The sequence below is a fragment of the Melospiza melodia genome, chromosome 5 (assembly GCF_035770615.1).
Source record: "Melospiza melodia melodia isolate bMelMel2 chromosome 5, bMelMel2.pri, whole genome shotgun sequence".
Lineage (NCBI taxonomy): Eukaryota > Metazoa > Chordata > Aves > Passeriformes > Passerellidae > Melospiza > Melospiza melodia.
Window position 1 is genome coordinate 14,871,379 of NC_086198.1, and position 21,976 is coordinate 14,893,354.

Sequence of the window (21,976 nt, forward strand, 5' to 3'; positions counted from 1 at the left end):
AATTTTGTAGAAGCAAACATCTGGATACTTTCAATTTTAGTTTTTGTATTTTATTTCTCTTCCTATTGAAGTATCCAAAATATTGTCAGCATGAAATAGCAGCCTGTGTTATGTGAAAAAAGAAAACGAAAAAGAAAACGAAAAAGAAAATTACAAGTTAGTCAAGCAAAGAGATTCTTAAAACTGGCAGATACTTGTTTTTATGCTTTTATTGTCATTCTCATTTTAGTTATATTACATTGTCCCAGTTGTTAGGGATAATATCTCATTGTTCTAAGCTTTGTTCTAATTTATACTGGTGGCACTGGTTTCAGAAATATTGAAAAGATTGAAAGATTCTTTTTTTCCTCAAGCACCTCTGTGTCTGAAATAAAATGTAACTTCTCCTTTCATATAATCTAGATTTGAATTTGTTGGAAAGGGAGCTTTGTCATCTGCAACTTGGTCAGGCATTGCTTGCCCTGAAACAAGTGCAACAGTGGATGCAGCTCCAGATCCCCATGAGATTTCCACACAAGGATGGATTTTAGCCTTGATTCTGCAAATCTGGCTTAGCTCAGCAGCCCACAGAAGTGCCATTGCAGCTGACACTCTGGCTGACTCCAGAAGATCCCTGTGGGCTTTGCACAAACTCTTCTGCGTTGATGTTTGTTTCTTTTAAAAAGCTTGCAGTGAATTGCAATACACTGCTATTTTCCATTCTTTCACAGCAACTGGTGGGAAAATTTTGTCCGTCCTTTCTCAACATATGTCAGAGACAGAAACAAGTCATTAAGGGACTAGTAGAACTTGGCTGGTTCTAGTCCCTGCCTGCACTCCAGAGCAGGTGGATTAGCTGCTCAGGACTGCAGCAGACAAGCTGAACTAGCAGGTTTGTAATAAAAGCCCTGCAACGAACCATCAGCTTGCCACATCACTTGAAAATTTAGCTGTTGCTGTTCTCACAGGAAAAAGGAACTAGAAGGGCTTTAGCCAAGTGGCTGCAGCATTGCAGTACATTTCTGTTTTTCTGAAAATGTCACTCTGATGACATGCTGTAATCTCAGTGATGCAAATCCTTCTCTATTAGGGAACAACATCAGCAAACAGCCTAGCTTTGTGCTCAGAAATGCCCTTTACACTCTAAAAACCAAAGAAACAGTAACATTGAACATGCACAAATATTTCCAAATGGGTAACATACATTGCAAGCACCCTGAACATTTACTGGTTTTACCTGTGTAAAGACACTTTTTGCTAAGGTGCATTGTGGATCCTAGTCAATGCACTAAGGTCCATGAAATAGACCTTACAATCTAGCCCTCTTACAAAACCATCCATGACCGAAGTTACATGGGTTTCCAAATGCACAAGTTTGTTTTGCAGCGAAGTTGTCACTACAGGTTTTGGTTTCTGCATTCCAACTATGAAGAGAGATGCATGAGGCTGAAGACAACAACCAAGGCAAGGGTACCAACCTTGCTTTCCAGGCAGGCCAAAGGGAGCCTGCTTGGGAAGTCAGGTTGGTACCTTTGCCTTAGTACCAGGCAAAGGTTCAGGGGAGCACCATCCCAATGCTGCTGGGCACGGTCCAAGGTAATTGCCCTTGCTTGACAGTCTGATTTGTCAGCATCCAAAGTACCTCATTCCTCTTTCTCTACAATTAAAAAAAAATAAAATTAGGATAGTCAAACGCATACCAAACCACTTTTGTATGCCTCTAAAATCTTAATTAAAAGGTACTGTGGCCAAGAGTCACATTTCCTGTACTTTTATTTGCCTTAGAAATCATACTTGTGTACATAGCAGTAGATGGCTGTCTTGTTTTCAAGGGGCAGTGATGAGTTGTTAGCCAAATATTTGTCAATAACAGTTGATGGGAACTTGAGGAGAAATGCTATAACCTATGTTGAAAGACTGAAAAGGGAAAGAGAAATGTATATAGTTCTTTACATTAGAAATATGGTGTAAACATGCAGCAAAGATACAAAACAAAAACAAATCCTTTCCTGTTTTCCCTTTCAGTTTCTCTCTCCAAGTTTATGTTTTTGTAATGGATGAGTGAGCTGGGCTGAGTCTACACAATGGGGCAAAACCACAAATATGCAGGGCAGGATAAATCAGAGGAACATGAGTGCAGCCCATGTGGTATTAGAGTGGCAAAGTTGGGAAGGAAATGGGGAAGAAATAGAAAGGAGTATAGCACATCTTTCATGTACATTAAAGCAACGAAAATATGGTTAAATATTATGACTTTGCCTACTGTTGACTAAAGCTCAAGGAAAGCTGAGGATGGACAATAGTGCCAGCCTTGGGACTTTGCCTTTGCTGGCCACCAGCCCATTATCAGTCTTCCTATTGCCAGACAAGACAAAATCACCTCTGAGCACAGATGGGTAGCCTCAATTTCTGGACTTCCATCATTCAAACAGTCTATGTCAATTAGACACTATTACTAATCCTTGGAGTTTCTGTCATTTTTTAATGGAAAAATCTTAAAAGTATTGGCAAGTTTCACCTCTGGCACTTGTGTCTGATAAGTGTTATTATGCACAATTCTAACATCATATTAAAGAATATCTCCTAGAAATATTTGATTTGTTGGTCAGTGCACTGGCTTCAAAACTCAGGGTTCCTCTTTATCTACTTGTAGGTGCAATGCTGCAACTTTGCTTTCCCCCCCACTATTTTATGGTATACATACATTGCCAATACTAAGCAACCAGTTCAGATTTTTAGTTAACTGTATAATTCAAGGGGCTTAAATCTATCAACAAGCTGGTCATTAAATGAATCACTGACCTATTTCTCAGCTACTCAAGCTAAATAACCTAAAACTGATGACCTATAAAAGCATCAGTGTGTTAAGAAAAATTACTAGCTAGAGAAGCAGAGCAGCAATTGATCACTCCCCACCAATCTGAACAGAAAGATTCACCAGCTTCGACAAATTCCAGAACTCAACAAATTCTGACCAGAAATCAGATTTTGACAGACTGATGTCTAGGGGAAGTACTATGAAGCTCCTACACAGTCACCATTCAACCCTCCTTTCTTAGATTACTACTGGAAAATTTTATGCAAGTATTTAAAATGGCTCTTACCTGGATACTCCAAAGTAATATCTGGAGTGCAGACTCTCCTCAACTCAGAGAGATTAATTTTAGACCTAGCACTTATTTCTACAGTGGAACAACCCAATTCTATGGTCCAACCACTCTCCCTGCTTGGGTACATGTGTGGTTTAGACCCACATCCAAATCCTGAGCCCTGGCTAGCCCACCCTATACAGCAAGAAGATTGAAAATGTTTGGTTTAATTTTTAAGTTCTCCATTGCTCTTACCCACAGAGCAACACCCAACAGGAAACACGTGGAAGCCAGCTCTGACATGTTTCTGAGTGTGTGGACAGTGATGGGGTGGTGGGAACAGAGGACAGGGCAGTGTTTTGGCATGGCAACAGTCAAAGTCTGCACACCCAGACAGAGACTGCCAAGGAGGAGCAAAAATAAAGAGAAATCAGGAAGGGAGGCAGGATTACCTTCCCCCTGCCACCTCACACAACCATGGCACTGCAGACCGCCATGCCAGGCCCTGCATCCTGATGGGGACTGAACCTTCTGTCCCCTGTCATCTGCAGCCATCATCACACCAGTGTCTCAGCATTGTCTCACTAAGCCACCTGCTCATAACAAAAAAAATGATGTGGTTTTCTGCTTTTTCCTCTTCCTCTGCGCGAACCAGCCCAGAATACTCAGTTATAGGCTCCTGAGAGAGCCAGCCATTCATCCCATTTGCTGAAGACAGCCCACCTGGAGGCTGCCTTTTGGGACTGTAAGTGCATGTCGTCTCCCAGCCCTATGTGGGGAGGATTACAGCTTGAAAACCAAGGCAGGAGGGAAGGCACTATTGAAATTTTCTTGCTTAACTACCCTGAGAAGTGACATAAAACCTTCCTGCTAACATACACATATGAAGTTTTGTGTCTGGTCTGTATCTGTATGATCTGTGTGTAGATGAAGATAGAAGGTGGTAAAGTCAGGAGTGAAAGGAGAGAAAGAGAGCGGGAGCTCTCTCACCTACAGCATAAAGGTGCCTCAGTCAAGTGTGTGCCTGAAGAGCCACTTCTGGGTTTTTTTTTTTCTTCTTTCTTTTGCAATCATTGCTCGCTTGACAGGCCCAGACGGAATTACATCACTTCCTAAAACCCATCAAAGAGAGTCCATCTCCTGCAGAAATGCAGCTCAGATGCTCCCCGGCAGGAAGCAGGAAATGTAGATGCCCGGGCGCAGCAGGGCGGCTGCGGAGCGCCCCTCAGGTGGGAGCGCGGCCGGGGCAGCATGCGGGGCCCCGCGATCCTCGCCCTGCTCTGGGCCCTGGCGCTGGCTGCGGGACCCGCCGCCTCCGGTGAGTAGGAAAGCGCCGTTCCCTGCCGAGGTGGGACCGCGTGTCTCGCCTGCAGCAATGGGACCGAGCTGGAGGGCAACACCCTCCGAAGTGAGCGCAGGGAGGAGATCTGTGGGGACTTGCTCTCTGCTGCTTTTTGCTGTGTTTACCCTCTCTGTTTCCAGTTGCCTCTTTTTTTCAGAGCTTTGACTTTTTTTCCTTAGACCTATCCCCGAACAGCAGCAAACAATTCCTACAATTGCAAACTTTTCCTAAATTGCAGGTGTGTAGAGAACGGGAGTTTCCATGTTGAGCCACCAGGCATTTTGCTCCTAATTTTAGTTATTTTTTTAACTTTTTTAAACCCCACACCCATACCATCAGTGTTTAATAGCAAAGTTAAAGGCAAAGCTCTGCTTTCATTCAAAAGGAGACTGCCGATTTCCGCAGCCCCGGTGCACTGAAACTGGTTTAACAAAGGAACAGCCGGTTCCGGAGACAAATATTTTGAACTCTCAGCTGCAGAACAAAGTGGCCAGCACCATGGACTTAGGTTCTGACCCTCTGAAGAGAAGAACCATGGGTGGAAAAGCAGCTTGTGACAAAATGCTGAGGCACTGGGGTGTCATTGCAAAGACTCTGGCGTGTTTGTAGGGGTTATTGGTTCCACTGGCGTTTTGGCAGCCAGCAGCTGAACATGACAGGCAGTTCTTGTAGGGAAACTTTGCTGAGGTAGTGCTTGTAAGCCTTTTGGGGTCTAACAAATCCTTGCCAAAATGCCTTGGTATAGACTAGAAGTGTTTGCTGCCTCTGTGTTGCTGTAGTGAGCAAGCGCTCTACAGAAAGCAGGGAAAGAATGGTCACTCTCAAATATCACTGGACTTCACTTAATGTCCTAAAATGCACTGCTGGAATTGGTGTTTTGGTGTGAGTGCTTTTCCCCTGAAGAGCAGTACTCTAAGCAGAGTTAGAGCTGGGCTGCAGGCTGCTGCTGAGCTGCTTGCACTTAGGAGACTTGCTTAGCTGTACGAGCGAGCTAAGTGAGGTATGAAATGGTTTGGGTTTGGCTGTGTTACTACAGCCCTGCTGCATTGCAGACACGTTAGGAAAATATGCTGCAAGCACTGAGTGCAGCTCAGAATCAAAGCAGTCAGAGGAACAAAAATCCTGCCACGGGCAGAGCTAAACAGAGGTCCCAGGGAAATGGAGGAGTAAAATGAAGGCAATGCAGAGCGATCAGGTTCCTGCTTCTTTCTCTAGCTCATGTGCAGGGTACTGAGAGCCATGATTTCATCACCACGTCCCCATGGGGCAGGGGAACATCTTAGCCTGGGGTCCCTCAGCTCATGGCTGGGTGCACTCTGCCCTTCTCTGCAATTAGGGGAAGCACCAGACAGATGTCACACGCCAGGTATGTGACACTCCCCACACTCCCCACTTCCCACCAGTAGGTCCACCTTTAAATTCTGGTTGATTTTGGAACAGTTCCTCTTTGGGAGTGAGTCAGTCCTGCCAGAGCCCTCCCCAAGCCCTGTCAGCTCTGACTCCACAGAGCCAATCCACGGTCCTAGGGGAAGGGGAGGAGAGCACCCACCTTTGCTCCCTATACAAAGGCGGTTTTTGCTTATTCAACCAGCTCCAAATGTACCTGGGCGCTTACTCTGACTGTGGTGGGACAGGGAAGTTGTAAACCTGAGCCTTGGGGGGGAAATGAAACTGGTGGGGGAAGGTTATGTAGTGCTTATGTACTCCACAGGCACTGGTGGGTCAGGAACCCCTCTGCTGAGGGCAGCCTCTCAGGGAGATCCTTTGCTCTCACCCTTCCTTGCTCACAGATCAACAGGGCAGGACCTTTAAGGGAGCTTTTTCACCTTTTGCCAGACACAGTCTTCACCTTTTAAGCAGTGTACTGTCTAGAGACCATTCAGAAAATAGGCAAACAGAGTATGATTAAATCTTGCAGCACAGACAGATTAAAGTCTTTATAAGTCCTGTTCCCATACCATGCCAGAACCTCGTAAAAGCCTAGCCTTGCCATTTGGATTATGATTTATGGATGCTTTTCTCCCTGTGATGCTTCAATCACTCTAATCCAGTAGCTCTAAGAGCATTCCTGAGGTCTCAGCCCTGGGTGCTGGCCTTCTCCCAGCTCCATACTGAGAGGACATGGGGGTTTGCACCAGTTCCCTTCCCCATTACTGCTGTAATGCAGTCAGGAAGCCCTACAGGTAACAGTGCAGGGCATCATCTCTACTGTAGGGGATGATACTCACTGCTCAGCCTTGCAGCAGCCCTGAAGACCTGCCTAGGTGTGTGTGCTGACCCTAGTAACAAGCATTAAGACCCTTACTACAGCTTATAGGAACATGCTCTGATCCTTGAGTCATTTCCCAGGCTAGGCCATCTCCCACTGCGTTCAGTGGAACAGGTGGGAAATTGCAGCATATGTGGCCTGACATGGGAAGCAAGAAAATGCGTGAGGGAGAGGAGCAGTAAACCATGTAATAGCACCAAGGGGAAGAGCTGGGGTGCTCGCAGGTTGTGCTCTATTTTGTCTGTGTATCTGTGCTATTGTTTTGAATTGTCATTCAAAGAAACACTGCTATCAAAGATCCAGATATTCAGCAGCTTGTACCACGAGCACAGGCAGTGACTCTCTCCTGGCAGAGAAATGTCTTTTAGGCTGCCTCCCCTGCAAAGCCAGGTCTCTAATGGAGTAATAATTTTGACCTGTTCCCCCCTCGAGTAATGAACTGAGAATGGGTTTGAACTTGTTACAATCACCTGTTAAAATTTTCTAGCAAAGCAAAACAACAATGTAAGAAATGAGGATTTGCTACATTTTCTCTTTCAAAAGTGCAGTGCCTTAAAAAGCAGATGAAAAATCCTTTCTACTGAACACATCAACGCCTCTTATGTATTTACCACCATTCCTCCATTTTAGCCACACACACAAACATTCACTGTTTTATTCAACTGCTTCAGGGGCATTTCAGAAAATCTCTCATTTACATCAGCAAGATTGTAATTGTAATTTTCAGTCAGTGACACCAGTCTCTTTTCCCTCAAGAGATTTTGTGATAGCTGGAAAGCCTCCGGAGCTTTTGAATCTTTAATTTCAGGGTCCCCCTGAGAGCAAGAAGGACTGAGAGATTTGCATCACAGCGAGGTCGCAGGAGTATCACAGATGCAGAGCTAGAAGGCCAGCGGATTAAGCAGGAGCAACTAAATGCATAAATTGGTCTGCAAAGCCTGTAGTACTCGGGGTGAGCAATGAGACTACAGGTTCACAGTTTGACTCCAACATGTGTGACTGAATTTGCAATGCTGCCTCTTAATGCAGCACTTCAGCTGGATAGAAATACAGTGAGGAAAAGCAGTTTCCATCTTGTATAAATGAGCTTAAACAGTTGTTTCCTCTTTCAGGTTATACCTAGATAACGCTTTCTAAGCACCTCGTTTTAATAGGATCTTGTCTACAGATTAGCCACCCTGAAATGCTTGTGCTCCCTCATCAGAAGAGTGTGTGCTCCCAACAGCTAGCCTGCAGGCTTTTAAGGATTCCTCTTCTAGCCAGACTGACAGGCAAGACCTGCCACAACAGGCAGCTGGGCAAGCCGTGGCCACGGCAAGGAACAGCCTTCTTACATCAGCCTGAAATGTGGAGTGCAGGGATGAGCCAAGCAATACACCAGAGGATCGCACAGACTGTGAGGAGTGGCATGACTACACCACCAACAGAATGTGTGCATGGGGCAGAATGATATAGGATATAGTAACTTTATTCCAGCTTTACAGCCTTTTCTTGTTCTGCAACCTTCTTGTGAGCCTTCCTTTCACTGCATTTTTATATCTTATGGGAAAGTTTGGAGATATAAAAATTTTCCTTTCAGACTAATAAGCCTGGCTATCCCACTGAAATAGCTCTTGCTTTTTCTCTAGCTCATTGCTTTTACTTCTGTCAGTAGGCACTCTGGTGTAATTTGAAAAATCCCCTTGGGAGAACCCAGTCCTTGAGTCTGACGGCAAGGCAGCAGAGAGACTGATGGTTTTACAGCAAAACTGAATGTGCTGACTGCCAGCTGTTTTCCTTTGCTATTTTCCTTTGCCTCACATCCAAGCGAATTCAGAAACCTGTTTGCCTGCTTACTTCATCAGGAAGCCCATATCGCCACCTCTGATGCTGCAGCACAGAGGTAGAAATGCTGCAACAACAGAAATGCTGTTTGTTTGATCGAGACATAATTTTTTGGACTCCAGTCTGTAAAACCACTTGGTATATTCAATTACCTCTCTCCCCCATGAAAAGCATATTTGGGAGCACCTCCAAAACTCAAGCAAAGCCTATTAGTGACCCAAGCATATTTTTAAAGTAAAACTTGAGTAATGCTTTATACCATAGTATCTGCGTACAGGGACATAGCTTTTTCATAATTTGTAAGAACTGTAAATTGAACCTTTTATGAGAGGCTGCTAGTGCTTGCTCAAGTATTTTGGTCTCTTGAGTTATAGATTCTCTAATACCTCAACTGGGGAACCCTTAAACAACTGTTTAAGCTCATTTATACATGATGGAAACTGACTTCCAGCTCCAGCTTCTTAGCTTCCAGTTCCAGCTGTGCCCACCTTCCCCTCAGGGTGGATTGCTGCATGCCAGCCCCTCTCCCTTCTTCTCTTGAAAGCATGGGAAGTGGCAATACAGGCTGGGCTGAAGCTGTGTTGTGTTCCCATCCACTTCCCTTTACACAGGAAGAAGTCACCAGCATTCATGCCCCAGGTGGTGCAGACAAAGGTGAAGCCCATGTGGTTGTTGCATGAGCATTTGCTCCTTGGACAAGATGTGCAGAGGGATGAGTATGTGGATGTTGGAATGTAGCCAACAGCATGAGGCTGAGCTCAGTAAGAAAGGCTTTGCAAAGTCAAGGAGATATCTATGTGGCCACATGTGATTTGCTCTTTGTTACACTTCACTGGCTTTGCTTTGCCATCCTGAATGTCATGCTGTGTTGTTGTAAGATTCCCATTTGCAGGGAGCTAGTAGATGTCTGCAAGATGAAACCACAGCTGGCAAGACAGTTCATGGTATGAATTATCACTGTAAATCTGGCATGGAGAAAATGTTTGAACAGCACCTCACAAAATCTCCAACTTTCAGATGTTCTTCTGCCCTGCTCCAAACCTTGTAATGCCCAAACCTTGTAACTCACCCCACCAAACAGCCACCCAGGCCAGCTGCAGCACAGCCCACTTGCAGTTTTGAGCACTTTAAATTGAAACACTATGACAAATAGCAACTTGGGGTGTTGAGGTCACCCACCTGTGTCTCACTGGGTGGCTGTGGCAGGCGCCACAGCTGCACCGGGAGCTGAGCCCGGCTGTCCCCGCGGGCTGGAGGCACAGATCCTTCCCTGTGCCAGCCTCGGGGCCGGCCCAGGTGCGGGCTGTGCTTTCCCACTGTGTAAAAGGTGATGTGTGGGTGGCCTGAGAGCGAGAGCAACTGCTGGGTGACAGCTGAGGCGTCCCTTGAGGCTGAGCTCTGCTCCTCTGAGGTGAGGGGGAGTGGGATGTGTTGGGGCAGCAGGTAAAATGCAGGAAATAAGAGCAATGTCCTTGCAAGAACATTGTGCAATTGGCTGCCCTTCTGCTGAAAGATGTATTTAATTTGCTCAGAGAAAAGATCTCTGTAAGAGGAAATGGTGTTCCCAGAGAGATGCTGTTTTGTCCCTGGATTTATGCAAAGTGAAAAAAATACATGGCAGCAAGGTCACTCCCTGTGATTTGCCATTTTCTTTGCCTAGAGACTAGAAAAGGTAATTCTATTTCACTCAGAGACAAATGATTTGAAGTCTGCTTCATAGCTCAAAACCAGGCAAAGTGGCAGAGATACTGGAAAAATCTCTCTCAGAAGTCAAGCACAGCATACTCTGCAGCTGAAAGTTTATCACTGCAGTTAATGAGGTGTGACTGTTTGCTTTAAAGCCACACCATGCGTTAGACATTTGAAAAATCCATTTTAGCTCTATGAATTAATGAAAAGCAAGGTATTTTCTCCACACCTTTTCCCTATTTTAAGCAACAGGCTTGTCCCTCTCAATATATCAGATGTGGCAGGCAATGGGTTTCAAGGGCAGTGGCTGGAGGAGGAAAAGGAAGCAAGGTCATGGAGGAGGTTCAGCGAGGCTGTGGCGGGCCATCAGCTCTGCCCGGGGCTCAGTCCATCATGTCACAGCCGGCAGCACACACATCTCCCGTGCTGCCTCGCCGCTCTGCACAGCAGCAATTGCAGTGCACTGGCTGCAGGCACTGGGAGCTACAAACTGCCCTGGGAAAGAAAAGCCAAATGGCCAAACGAATAAGGGAGAGCAGCTGTCCCTCCTGCCCCCTGCCATAAGATCAAGGACAGGCAGCAGATCACGGGCAGGGGGGGAGCAGCACACACCTAAGGGGGTCGTTACCTGCAAGGGAGGCAGAGATAGGGCTTTGCTCTTGACTGAAATACTAAATACAGAAGAGACAGAGACTACTGATACAAAGTGCTCTTCTTTACAGAAGAGCTATCATTCTCATTGTCCTAATGTGCTGCAGGAGTCTGGTGACCTTCACAGTATTACATTAAATATTCAAATTCTTTCCTAGTTTTTAGGAAAGGATGAAACAATCAGATGCCTGTGTGATATGTGCAGCATAAAAATCTAGATAAAACACTGCTGTCACACTCAAATAATTTTATTCATCTGAAATTGGGTTTCCTTGAATACAGTCTCATGAAATACTCATCTTTGAGACAAATCTGGTGGGAGATGCTGCAGAGTGGATTAAGCAAGAGATAGCGCTCTAATCCCAGGTTTTTCTCTCTCACTTGGCATCCCCGGGGGAAGGACAGCATCCCTGTCCTTCTGATTCCTCATTTGTAAAATGGAGATGATAACTGCTCATCTCTCAGGGCCATTATGAAGATTAATGTGTTTACAAAAGCATTTAAAATGCTAAGTACTTTTGGTTCCAGTCCTGTGAGATTGGAAATGCCAGCACTGAGGTGCTGAAAACCTTAAGCTCTTGCTAACTCTTGTGGAAACTCTGGCTGCCCAGCACTTTACAAGAATGAGGAGAAACATGTAATTGCAAAAGTAAAAAAATTCCATCCTGCTTTATTGCACAAAAGGAGATGTGCACCATGCTGGCATTGTATCTGAAAGGGCAGATAACATAAAAAACCCGTCATTTCATTTCATGCCAAGAAAATTCTTGGAGGCTTTTCTGCTGTAATTTAGATAAAGGCTGATTCTTGCACCTTTGGCTACAACAGGATTTTGGCATCCATACAGAATACAGCATCAGTCCAGAATTTGCTGTACTTCTTTAAAGCTTTTAAACTCTGTGACAGTCAATAGACTCTTATGTAAACACACAAAAGAAGCACTTGTTTCACTATTACTGACACAGTCAATTTTAGCCACTTTTCTTGCAAAATGAGTGATAATTGAAACCATAACTGAGATCAAAGTTCAAAACCCCCAGTCTTAGCACTCATGGGGAATATCCAGCACTGATGCTTTGCCACATGCTCCTTCAGCCAGCCTGCAGAATCAGTCAGAGGAACAGTTCATTGGACCTGTATGCAGTGAGCTCCCCGTGTCACTAACACCTCTTCTAGTCCACGCAGATGGGGAAGTCAGCAGCTCTTGCATCCTTCAGACTTCGTTTCACCAACTCTGTTTTTCACAGTGAGGCAAATTTAACAAATTTGAGAAAGGTACAGAAGCGGGGAGATGAGTGAACCAAAGGAACGGTGAACCAGGGATAATGGTCTCCCTGAAGGCAGTACCTAACTCCTTGGTGAGGGGAGGAACATATGTGCCAGGACTGAGAAGCAAAACAGGCTGGTGTGGTTTACTGAGAAGCAGAATGATTTCTCATGTGAGCAAGACCGGATGCCAATGTGCAGCAACAGAAATCTGTTTGTGCAAGGCAGCTGTGTGCAGACAGATGACACATGCTGACGTGTCCCAGGAAAAGTCAGCTGAGGAACGTGGTCATGACTGGTAAGGTTTTGTGATAAAGCTGAGATCTAATTTTACATCCAATGCCCAAGACTTCCAATCTGTGTGTATGAGGCATCTGTTGGGGTTTTTTAATACATCAAATGGGAAGTAAATACTAAAGTTGTACACTGTGGCTCACTGATGAAACTCTTAAAATGTTAAGCTGTCCTCATATATTTGACAGATGCTGGGACTGATGGATCAGGAGATGGATCAATGATATCACCCACTTTCACAGCGACACATCTTCCTGCTGCGAGCCCTTCGACTGTGGATGACCATGGGCCGGTACTTGTAACTGCAGGCACTACTGAAAGCAGCCTTGATACACAGAGCTCTCCAAGTACTGAACTGAATGCTGTGAATGATGAGGAGAGCCTCGAAGCAACAGAACAGTCTATCTTGATATATGTTGTCCCTGTGGCGCTGCTGGTCCTGCTGATTTTTTTGATCACATTTTTTGTAATGCATCATAAACGGAAGAAGTCCAAGCAAGGTAAATCTGTCTTCTTGTGCATCAAAAGGCTGTTTCTAGGATGTGTTCAACAATAACAGATCATTAAGGGATGGGGTGCCACATTTAGGATGTCCTTCTCTGGCTGTAGTTGCATGTTTGACAAGTGAGAGAGGGATCCTCCCCAGCCAGCAGTACCTGGTCACACACCTCTCCTTGGGCAGGAGCTACTTCTTCTGCCTCTTGGCACCTCCTGCTCCTGCTGCCACACCCATGGGAGCCCTGGCACCAATCTCTGGCTCCTGGAAATGCTGAGAATGCTCAGAGATATAACTGTGGCTGCAAATGCTTGTTCTGTCTTTATGCTCAACAACTTTAGGCAAGGTGAAATTAATGCTTCTGTTGGTCTTAGTGCCCACAAGGTAAAGCTGCTTGGAGCTTCAATGAAATAAGATCAAGAAAAATCATTATAAGGAACAATTTTAAGGAATCCTGATTGCATAGGGTGGAGGCTGCTGTGAAGGCATCACAGCAAATGAGCTAGGTCAGACTGCCTGGGTGCTGCAGTAGGGTGAGCAATGCTTCAGGAAGGTGCTGTGATCTGTTAACAGAGGAATTGGTAACTTGGAGTGTCAAACCACAGGAGAGCAAACTGAGGTGCCATAATAAAACCACATGGTTGATAAGTGAAATGCTGAGATGGTCATATCAGTGTATCTGCATGGTCAGAGTGCAGCTGTCAGCTCATCAGCCTGCACACAGTGTAACACATTCAACACAGATTTAAAGTCAAGTTTTCAGCACATTTTTAGGTTGCATTTGCCCAGTGACTGGGTTTCCCTCTAACAAACTATGAATTTGCAACCAGGCACCCACTTGCCTGCCTGTTTCTGGGTAATTGAAATGCAGGTACAGTCTTCAGAGAGTTAGGAAATGTGGTACATTGCAGGAACACAATCTTAGGAACTCATGCCCTGTGCCAGCCTGGGATTTTGAGCATCCTCAAGGATGGGGCAGATGGCTCTGTGGTTCTGGGGTGGCTCTGCAGTCTGGGAATGTGCTGGAACAACTGGGAGGTATCACCCGCTGGCAACAATGAATTAAAAATAAGGTGATTTAAGACAGGTTCTTCAGTCACTTGATTCCTGGAGGTGAAGATATTTATCAGAATTATGTCTGTGACACCATTTCCCCCCTTCATTTTTACTTTGTCTTGGAGTCATAAGTAGATTGGATCCCTTTTGACATCTGGCTAGTTCAGCTTCATTTGCCTAACTGAGATCTAATCTGCCATGCAGTCCAACTCCCTTCTCCCCATGAGCAGCTCCCAGAGTCTCCAGACAGAGCTGAATTGCCCAAGTGTAATCTGTAGCAAAATGTCCCAATGCTTCTAGCAAACAATTTTTTTTTGCAGAAGTGGTTCCCTCTCAGGATACCATTTCCCTCAGCACATCTGTTCTGCTGAAGGAAGTGTGCATCTGCCCTGTCCTGCCCACTGCAACACCAACACTGGGCTTCCTCCCAGCAGGGCTGGGCTAATAATGAGATGCTTTTAGATTCAAAAGAATGGGTTCCTCTGAAAATTGCAAACAGGATAAGATGTTTTGTCTTTCATCTGCAATTTAGTTTTTATGCCTTTTGAAAATGCAACCTGTTTTACTTGACCCTATTCAAGGCTTGCACACAGTCCGGACCCTGTAAATACAATGGGTAAATATCACACAGAACTCTGAATACAAACTTTCTTCTTTTCCAGATGAGCTGGGAAGTGAAAATGTAAAAAGGTAAATTTTATGAATATCATTATTTAAAAAAAAATTTCTTTTACTCTAACCTTTGTCTCCTTCACTGCCTCTTTTAATTTAGCTGTACATTAAACACCATTACATTTTGCCATTAATTACACCATCAATCTCAACAGGTGGGTAAAGTGTGACTTCAGTATGTGGCTGAAGTGTAAGACTAGAGCAGGAGAACAAGAGTAAGTGGTGGCAAGGGCTGAGGCAAGGGCTGCCCCACGGACACCCACAGCCCACAGACCTCACTGAGGCTGCTCTTTAGCACCACAAGTGGTACAAGGTGCCCCATGAGCAAAGGGGATCAGTTCCCAGGCTCATCACAGGCTTTTGCTATTCAGAATAAGCTCTGTGTCTTGCTCCCCTGTTTTTCAAGTTTATCTTCTTACTCAGAGGTGAGGCAGAAAGGCTGGCCTGGCTGCCACAGGAGCAATGCCTTGGATGCTTGGAAAACAAGACAGAAGCTGTGTGGCTCTTCTCAGAGTCATCATTTTTATTGTTGCCTTTTATTGATCTCCATCTTGCTAATTAATGCTGAAAGTTCTTGAATTGGCTCTATGAGAAAAAAGAAGGGTTTTTTTTTTCTGAAAACATATTTTCTATCATATGACTGCAGGAATGATAAGCAAAAGGAAGCTAAGCAGAGGCGTTTAAATAAACACAACTCTCATGACCTTTCCTTTTGAAGTCACTGCAAATGTCAGTCACAGACATGATGAAACTTTAGGACTTCAGCTTTTAGCACTGGAGAAATGGCACTTCTGTCATGTGTTCCAGAAGGGGTAGGGACAAACTATCTTTTTTTTTTAGTTTTCTATTTACAGCAGGGACAGTTTTCAAGAAGCTGCAATGATCCTGTGCCCTGGCATGTCTCTGGCTGCACCGAGTCCCTCTGTGCTGTCTCAGCTGGCCCTACCTCTGCCCAGGGCTGGCATCTCAGTGCCACTCCCTTGCATCTGTTCATGACCCCTTGGTTCACACCCACTGGGCTGACATCTCCTCAGATTACTGGGCTGGGATGTCTTTCCAGAGTTAATACACGTGTCTGGAATTAGAGACAGTCATACAAAATCACTACATTGCAAGCTGTTTGAATTAAGCACTTTGTGTAATACTTTTTTCCCCCCCCTCCTCTTCTCTCAAGTCCTATTTTTGAAGAAGACACACCCTCTGTTATGGAGATAGAAATGGAAGAGCTTGATAAATGGATGAACAGCATGAACAAAAATGGTACACGGTAACCCCTGTACTCCCTCCTCCCTCTCTTGCCTGCTGACATAGAGCCCATGCAGAGGAAATCAATGGAAGGTGTTTTGTATGCATGCCACTGCTTTGCCTACAACATTTTTACTTGTGCTCCTGACTCCCTCCTACTAAAATAACTGAACAAATGTCAGGGGTAGATTTTTTCAGAGGAGTATTTTAGTTTGTGTGGGAGTTTATTTTTAATATGTGATAGAATCTCATAAGTGTTTTCAGTTTCCAGTAGACATTTCTATTAAACACACTTATAGCTGTGAATGTTATTTATATTTTTCAATACACATTTTAATGCTAAATACTAGCTTCTCTGAAGCATCTAATCCTTTCAGTCTCCAGAATTTCTACACTTTTGTGCTCCAGACTGAGGAATTGTAGAAGAAATATGCATTTGCTCATAGTTCAGACCACCATTCATTTAAAATTGCTGCCAGGAGCCTATGAATATGCCCTTCCCCTCCCTTCAAGGCTATCAGCACATGGAGCAAATAGAATATGTAGTAACTACCAGCAGCAGCATCTTCAGCTGCCTTCTAAATTGCTTAAGAGTACCTTGCATTTCCCCCCACCCCCATTTTTCTCCCAGGTGAATTCCCCAGTCAAAACCTCTAAGGGGTCTGCATTGTCCCTCCAGGGTCTCCTCAAAAAATGCAGGTCTTCAGTAGGCCATGAGTTAACCAAGGCCTGATTTTGAAACACGAACAGCTTTTCACTGGCTAGGAAATGCTGAAACATTGATATTTTTTTCATTCCTGGTCCCTTGCCTTCTATCCAAATGGCTCATTTGCCTGACCTACTAGGCATGCTTTGTTTTTCAGGACATAAAGCTCTTTGGAGCATTTCTTTGCATTAGCACAGTGCTCTACATGATGGGGTTTTGACCTTCTCAGTCTGAAATCTTTTATAGAAAACATGTGCTAAGTGGCAGTAGTGAAAGAGGGACATTAACTGTACTTCATGGGAAAAAAGTGGTATAAAATATATTTTAAAATTTTGTGGAGAGAAGGAAGCAAGTATTTTACATACTGTCATGTGTGTATGTGTGTTAGTGTTCCCTAAACTCCAGCCCCAGATTCCCAGCTGGACTATAAGGCATAGGTACAGCTGTCAGCAGTGGAAGATTAACAAACAACTCTCCCTGTGGCAGTGTGCAGGAGACAGTGCTCAAAAGATGCTCATTTGTAAAGGTGTACATAGAGAACTGGAACATATAAAATAAATAAATTGTGGCAACACCTATATCAAAGGGAAGGAGGTGTAAGATTCATGCTATGGGGACCCTGCAGATATAAGGGTGCAGAAGTGAATCTGCAGAACTGTATTCTAGAGTGACTGCTTGATAAAAGTTCATGCATTTTTGAAATAAATGTAGAACAACTGCCAAGAGTAACTATAGTCTTGTTTCTTACCCTTTTCCAGGTGACTGTGAATGTTTACCTACAGTAAGGGAAGAAGAAAAAGAATCAATTGCCAACCCAAGGTACTTTAATTCATTCTATTATTTGAAGAAATATGGTCAGTGTAATTCTAATTTTTTTTGTATGCAATTATAGAATTATTCCTTGGTCCATTTAAGTTTTAAAATTTTTATGTATAGAAACTTTGACTTCAACTTAAACTAAAGACTTGACACTCTTATTTCTGAACAGGTCTCTTCCTGTAAACTGCAGTGCTAAATAATCTTACAGTTGTAAAGTGGTGCAAGACAGACAACCAGATGGCACAGATGGAGTTTCACTCACTGATCAGACTTTAATCACAGTTTCCCAAGGTGTTAATACAAGCATTCAGCATAGCTTCCTTGGCACCCTTCAGCAAAGGCACCCAGTTCCCCTCTGCCACCTGGTGCCTATAGGTTCTTGGGAATCACTGCCAGATGTTTTGGCTGGAGCTGTGACCTGAAAGACAGGGACTTGTCTGACTGCAAGGAGAAAATGAGAATGAGGAACACGAAGGATCTTCCCAGTGCCCCCTTGCAGCACTCCCCCAGAGCTGGCACTAGTTGATAGTCCAACAGAGTGGGATGCAAAACCACAATCCTGACCAGCTTGTAAACTTAAAATCTTTCTGGTTGGTTTCCTTAGGAGTTTGGCCAGACCTCCTAAGCCCCTTGCAATTTTCCCTAATTAAAAATTCTTGTTCTTGTTTCCAGCTGGAAGCAAGAGGCTGTACATTACCCTTGCCTGCACCCTTGTGTTGCAGCTGCATTTTGAGAAGTGGGCAAAGCAGCTTCTCTGTGCCAGGTTATGATAACAAACAAGCCATCCTGTGTGCCAAGAAATCCCTGGTGCAGTGCAAGCAGCGATGCAATCAGGCAAGGCCAGGAGCTGGGAGAGGACCTAGGTCTGCTTCCCATGGCATCAGATAATTTCACTGACCATGCCTCTGACAGAATTGCATCTCCTGCCATAATATTCCAATCCTCTTTTCTGAATTTCCTTGCTCAGGAGTGAAATAGGGATGTTAAATCACCACTGCTGCGAGTTTACAGCTCAGTTGTTCCAAAGCTGCAGTTTCAGAGGAACCTCTGGATGGGGCTTGTCCACTACAGCCACTTGTATATAAAAGGTTTATTTTTACACCTATAGCAAGTGAAATCAATGCTGTTGTTTTAGTTCAGATTGTTTGGAAAAAAAAGGGCTTAGATCCTAGATTCCAGATGCAAGCAAGCACATTAATTTTACCCTTAGCAACTGGAAAAGATCCTGGATTTGTTAGCCATCTGGGTCTTCCCTTCCTGCTGCTGAATGACAACTCAGAGGGGGGAAAATTGTTGAGGGGAGGCAGCTGCACAGCAGCTCTCCACAAGCAGATTTGCTGTCAGTGTACCACTGACTGTAGCAGGGAGTACAGCACAAAGGATGCTGCAGCCACAGGCTAACGCTGGCAGAAGTCATACTGCAAAAGGCTTTTTAGGCACAACAGCACCCTCAGCATCAAGTTTACTTCCCAAATCTTTAACTATTCATTTTAAGGGGGGGAAAACCCCATCAGGGTCTACCAGCTTGAGCTGACATTTTACCATTCTTGCTAAAGGAGTGGTTTTGTACTGGATTTGCATTAACCTCAGCAGAAGAAGGGGATTTTGCTCCTGGCCATCAAAAGGCATCTTTGAGCTACACCCTACCTCAAGCTCCCACCTGTGAAATAGAGTTATTTTAGAACACTACAGTGAGGCTTAAGCCTCGATACAAAAAAGCAACCCTGTTCAGATAAGTATGCTCCAGTCAGAGCAAAGGCACACTCATTATTTAAGCAAATTTTCTTGTGAAGAGTATCTTAGAATCAGACAAGATTAGAGAAATGTATGCCCCTGAATTGTAGAAAGGCAAGCAAGTGCAAATAAAAATAGGAGATTTATCTCTAAAACATTCAGAGCTGCTCAGACAAGGGATATTAACTGAATATAAAGTGCAGGAATATTAGATTCAATTTAAGATTCTGAAAGACTACTTTGCTTGGGCAAAATTCTTCTAAAATTAGGGTAATTTATTTTTCATGTTTTATTGATATTTCAGTATGGGAAACATCTCAGGCCACACTGAACAGAGATGGTGTTTTCTTGCTTCACAAAGATGCTGAGGGGGAGCTCATCAAGACCCAAATGTCTTGAACTATGAATGATTTTGAAAACACATGAGAGAAAACATTTAAATAATGACACTTTGACATTTTCAGAATGAAGGTTGTTTCAAAACTACTCTTCAGAGTAAGTGTATTTTTAATATAAAAACTTTTTAAATTTTTGACAAGCAGAACTGTGTGGCAGTAAAGTATTTCTACGTTGAATGTTTCCCTTACCCCAAGGCTACTCCTTCAAATTTAATTTCATACAAAATTTTGAAATATGCTTCATTTCAATGTGAAAAGATATTTGAAGTGGAGGGATTTATGGGAAACAAACAAAAATTTCCTGTTTATTTGCAATTGAACCTTATCAGTCCAAGATCTGCTGCTTCTCCCAACCAAATTCTTAGATGAATAAATAATGTCAGAAAGAGAATTACATACAGATAAATAGATGTTTTCAGCAGCTCTTTTGAGCAGGGAAAGGGGAAGACTAAGAAATTAATTGAAATAACGATATAATTATGGCAAAATTTGTGCTCATGAGCATCAAGGCTGCACATTTGTGCAAAGGAAGTGAGATATGACAACCTGGGCTCCCTGACAGGTGGAGGTCACCTCCCCTGGCCTTGCAGGCTAAGTTGCAAACATATGTATATACAATTTTCAAAATTTATATACGCTTTTCAAAATGAGCATATTTGAATCAAATCTTCTTGCATTTGAAAGCTGCTGCTAGAATCCTGATTGTGCCTGAGCACAGAATTGCAGCTGCAGCTGCCTGGGGCCAGGGCTCCCATCCTGTGCGTGCAGGGGCAGCAGGCCAGGGCTGATGATCTGTGGGGCACAAGGGGGTAGAGACCAATCTCTGCTCCAGGGACCTTCACTGTTCCAGAAAATAAATGCAGCCTGTCCCCTTCACAGCATGGGTCATTGTAGGGGGTGGAGAACAAGCAATCCCCCTGTGCTTTATCACCTGAGAGGTTTGGTTTGTCTTGGGGGCTGCTGGGCACCCTTCTTGTTTTTCTGTCTGAAAAAGGATGGCTCCTTCCTGTGGAGAAATGTTTTGGGTGGATGGTGGATCAGTACAGAAAGAAGTACTGCATTCCCAGGATGTGCCTCAATTTGGCAAGAGACTTAAGAAAACATGTAAAATATTAAGATTATGAAGGGCTCTTTTAGCTTCAGAGGTGGTTAAAACCCTGCTGTTATCCCTGCTGACTGAATTCAAATCAGACAATATAAGATGTCACATTTTTAAACATTGGCATGAGCCAAACATTATTAAGAGAGTGCTAGGGAGCAAGCCACTTGGGCAGAAACCAGTGGGACAAAGAGAAAACGCACCTGTTACAAGGTCAGCTGTAAACCAAAAAGTTTCCTCAGCTGAGGAAAGAGAGCCAGGAGCAGGAGAAAGGCTGTGCTGGGCAGCCATGAACCATCAGACAGGAACCAGAGCAGCGCTCGCTGCCAGCATCAGTTCATCCATTACATGAGTGACAGATTTATTTTCTGGTAACACCTTCCCATGAACTCTAGAGATACTCTTGCATGTTATTTCCTGCTGAGACAACTAACCCAAGAGCGTGACACTGGTGTATTTTTCTTTTCCACGTGTACACAGTGATGGTGAATCATGAAGTCCTCAGGACAGCAAAGAACTGGCTAAAGGGATGCAGCACACAAGTTCATCATCCCCCAGATATTGGAAGAGCTGGATTTAAATATAATTCATCTCAAAAGGCCAGAGAAGCAAATGCTTTTGTTGTCTTCTGCTTCATATGGTCTTCAGAAAGGAAACATCGCCACGGGAAAAGAAGAAAATAAAAAGAAGGGGGAAAAAAAAGAAAATAAAGAAAAGCACTCTAGCAAGATTAACGACTCATTTAAATTCTTTTTGCAATGAGATTCACCCCAAATCAAGAGAAACCCCTGCTGAACATTCTCAAAGTAGTCCATATTTCTGTCTAGTTCCACAGTTGTGTATTGTGCAGCACTTGAAACCAATTCTGTTCCAGGTTTGGTTTCTTCAGTTTGGTTTGGTTTTGAGGGTGCTTTTTCAGTGTCCATAATTCTGACTGCCCTGGTTTGGTGGATGTGAAGCTCATGCCTATGCAATGTTTATTTCTCAATTTGCTTTTTCTGAGCAGTGCACTGATTTGCACAGGACTGCTGTTGGGGGGTACCAGGCTAGGACTGACAGACCAGCTCTGAGCACAGACAGCAGCTGAAAAGCCTCTCAAAGCAATAGCCAGAAGTGACTGCAGCCCAGCCAGGGCACAGACTCTGCAGAGCGCTTTTTGGTTTTCAGATTAAAGGCCCTGTAGAAGTGACAAGTATTATTTTGAGACTGCCTTTCAGTTTGTTTTCTCCACAGATGAGTGCCTTGGGCTAGCTCTCCCTGTGCAACTCTTCTCCCTGCCCAGGGCTCTTCTCTCACCACCTACTTCAGGAATATTCAACTTAAAGACATTTCTCTCTCTCTCTCTCTT

The 21,976-nt window shown here is 44.1% G+C and overlaps 1 protein-coding gene across 1 annotated transcript; it reads left to right on the plus strand.

Annotated features, from left to right (window-relative positions):
• Positions 1-4,201: 4,201 nt before the first annotated feature.
• Positions 4,202-21,353, plus strand: TMEM154 (transmembrane protein 154). The gene is made up of 6 exons (XM_063156408.1): positions 4,202-4,386; positions 12,592-12,903; positions 14,618-14,645; positions 15,802-15,887; positions 17,337-17,397; positions 21,109-21,353. Exons 1-6 carry the CDS (start codon positions 4,320-4,322, stop codon positions 21,122-21,124), a joined length of 570 nt encoding a protein of 189 aa, XP_063012478.1. The 5' UTR covers positions 4,202-4,319; the 3' UTR covers positions 21,125-21,353.
• Positions 21,354-21,976: the final 623 nt, after the last annotated feature.